At 41.3% G+C, this 3,223-nt stretch overlaps 1 protein-coding gene across 1 annotated transcript; it reads left to right on the forward strand.

Moving 5' to 3' along the window:
- Positions 1–640: 640 nt before the first annotated feature.
- On the forward strand, positions 641–2,935 carry CMTR2 (cap methyltransferase 2; the record flags this gene model as incomplete). The annotated part of the gene is made up of 1 exon (XM_084257778.1): positions 641–2,935. One exon carries the CDS (start codon positions 641–643, stop codon positions 2,933–2,935), a length of 2,295 nt encoding a protein of 764 aa, XP_084113904.1.
- Between the last annotated feature and the right edge of the window lie 288 nt (positions 2,936–3,223).

Here is a 3,223-nt window from a genome sequence, read left to right on the forward strand (position 1 = left end):
AGGCAGTGGATGGTGGGCCAGAGACCTGGTAGCAGGACCAGTGCAAGGTTAAAATCGAGGATTCGCTCCTGGAAGAAGGTGAAATTTGGAGGTAGCAAAAAATAAGCTAAAAGTTATTTATACAGCTTGTTCAGAGGTCATGTTCAGAGAGGAATTGCTTAGAGTATTGGGGTCCTGTGGGTGGTGTCTGAGCCAGGATTAAAAGAGAGCTTTGGGGAGTAGTTAGGTGCTTGATGATGGTAATAAGAGCTTCCATTCACTGGTGGTATTTTTTTTTTTTTTTTTGGCATATGCGGTTTGTATGCTAGTATATTTTATCATTAAGAAAATGATAGCTCTTTTTTTAAAGAATGAGAAACCGAGACTGAGAGATGTGATTTGCTCAAGACCACTTACTAAGTGGCAGAGCTGAAATTTGAGCCCAGATCTATTGGCTATCAAAGCCTTTTGCTCTTTCTTTATTCTTTTACTATTTATTTTTAATTCCTTTCTTTACTCCCTCATGTAACAGTGTATGTTAACCATTATGCAGTGTGTCATGAGTCTGGCCCTGTTTGCTGTGTATGACATTTCACTCTCTAATAAATCTGATTCATTTAATCATGTGTTTTCTTTTTCTAGATTTTAATTTAATTTGAAAATGAGTAAGTGCAGAAAGCCTCCAATGGGTTCAGGTCCTGAGACATTCAGCCCAGATGTTCTTGCTGACATTGTCGAACTGTTTGCCAAAAACTTTTCTTACGGCAAGCCACTTAATGAGTGGCAGTTACCAGATATGAGTGAGATTTTCACCTGTGACCACATGGAATTTAATGCATTTCTTGATTTGAAGAACTCACTAAATGAAGTAAAAAATCTACTGAGTGATAAGAAACTGGATGAATGGCATGAACACACTGCTTTCACTAATAAAGCGGGAAAAATAATTTCTCATGTGAGAAAATCTGTGAATGCCGAGCTTTGCACTCAAGCATGGTGTAAGTTTCACGAGATCCTGTGCAGCTTCCCGCTTATTCCACAGGATGCTTTTCAGGATGGAAAACTGAACACCCTACACCTTTGTGAAGCTCCTGGAGCTTTTATAGCTAGTCTCAATCACTACTTAAAATCCCACCGATTCCCCTGTGAGTGGAGTTGGGTAGCTAATACCCTGAATCCATACCACGAAGCAAATGATAATCTTACGATGATTATGGATGACCGACTTATTGCAAATACCTTGCATTGGTGGTACTTTGGTCCTGATAACACTGGTGATATCATGACCTCGAAATACCTCACTGGACTTCAGAATTTTACAAGCACCATGGATACCATTCACTTGATCACTGCCGATGGGAGTTTTGATTGCCAGGGAAATCCCGGTGAACAAGAAGCTTTAGTCTCTTCTTTGCATTACTGTGAAGCTGTCACTGCTCTGATGACTCTTGGGAATGGTGGCTCTTTTGTTCTGAAGATGTTTACTTTGTTCGAACATTGTTCCATAAACCTGATGTACCTGCTGAACTGTTCCTTTGAGCAAGTCCATGTTTTCAAACCTGCCACCAGCAAGGCAGGAAACTCGGAAGTCTATGTGGTATGTCTTCACTATAAGGGACGAGAAGCCATCTACCCTCTGTTATCGAAGATGGTGCTGAATTTTGGGACTGACATGACCAGGAAAGCTCTCTTTCCCCATCATGTGATTCCCAAGTCTTTTCTTAAGAAGCATGAAGAATGTTGTGTGTTCTTTCATAAATATCAGCTACAGACTATTTCTGAGAACATTCGTCTGTTTGAGTGCATGGGAAAAGAGGAACAAGCAAAGCTGAATAATTTAAGGGACTGTGCTGTTCAGCATTTCATGCAAAAGTTTCAATTGAAGCCTCTTTCTAGAAATAATTGGCTAGTAAAAAAATCTAATATTGGTTGTAGTACAAATACAAAATGGTTTGGGCAGAGGAATAGATATTTTAGGACCTATAATGAAAGGAAGGTACTGGAAACTCTTTCATGGAAAGATAAGGTGGCGAAAGGATACTTTAATAGTTGGGCTGAAGAGCATGCTGCCTATCACCCTGGGCAAGGGGCTTTTTTGGAGGGAACAGCTTCTAACCTTGAGTGTCACTTATGGCAGGTTTTAGAGGGAAAGAAACTGCCAAAAGTAAAGTGCTCTCCTTTCTGTGATGGTGAAATTTTAAAGGCTCTTAATGAAGCCATTGAAAAATCACTAGGAGGAGCTTGGAATTTGGATCCCAGTTTTAGGCCCAAGCAGCAGTATTATTGTTCTTGTCACGTTTTTTCTGAGGAACTGATATTTTCTGAGTTGTTTAGCCTGGCCAGGGACCTTCAGGACGAGCAGCTTGTAGAACCCAGCAGCCAGGTAAAATGTCTGCTTGTTGGTTTTTCAGCTCTTCATGATACCAAGATACATTTGCCGTTGGAAATTGTCCAGGAATCAGCTGAACTCACGACTTTTAGTTGTTCGTTGCTTCACGATGGAGACCCAGCTTACCAGCGGTTGTTTTTGAACTGCCTTCTGCATTCATTGCAGCAGCTTCATACCGGAGATGCTATGGTTTTGCCTGTGCTGTCTTGTTTTACAAGGTTTATGGCTGGTTTGGTTTTTGTCCTCCACAGCTGTTTCAGATTCATCACATTTTCTTGTCCCACGTCCTCTGAGCCCCTGAGAACATGTGCAGTTCTGCTCTGTGTCGGTTATCAGGGCCTCCCAAATCCAGTGTTCCAGTATCTGCAGAATGTGAGCGACTTGTTGAGTGCTCTGCTCCACTCTGATGCACCCCAGCAGGTTTTACAGTTTGTCCCAATGGAGGTGCTTCTCAACGGGGCACTACTTGATTTTTTGTGGGATTTGAATGCCGCCATTGCGAAAAGGCATTTGCATTTGATTATTCAAGGAGAGCGAGAAAAAATCACCAGCAATCTTGAGTTATGAACTTGAACTTACCCTTTCTGGGATTCAACTTTATGGCTTCTTATAGTTTCCAATGAAATGTTACTGCATTCTTTTGGTCTGTTTATTTAAAAACCTCCATTTTGGGGAAAGATCAACTTTTGCATCATTTCAAGTCTCATTATTTCTGGAAAACCATTATCTAATTCTGATCTCTAGGTTACTTACACCCACAGTTTCCCTGTGGTGGGATCTATGTAGCGATGATATTCAACCTGTCCTATGCCCTTGGGGTGGACATACTTCTGGTTGCATATGCAGCTCAGGTGG

The sequence above is a fragment of the Talpa europaea genome, assembly GCF_964194135.1.
Source record: "Talpa europaea genome assembly, chromosome: 16".
NCBI classification, from domain to species: domain Eukaryota; kingdom Metazoa; phylum Chordata; class Mammalia; order Eulipotyphla; family Talpidae; genus Talpa; species Talpa europaea.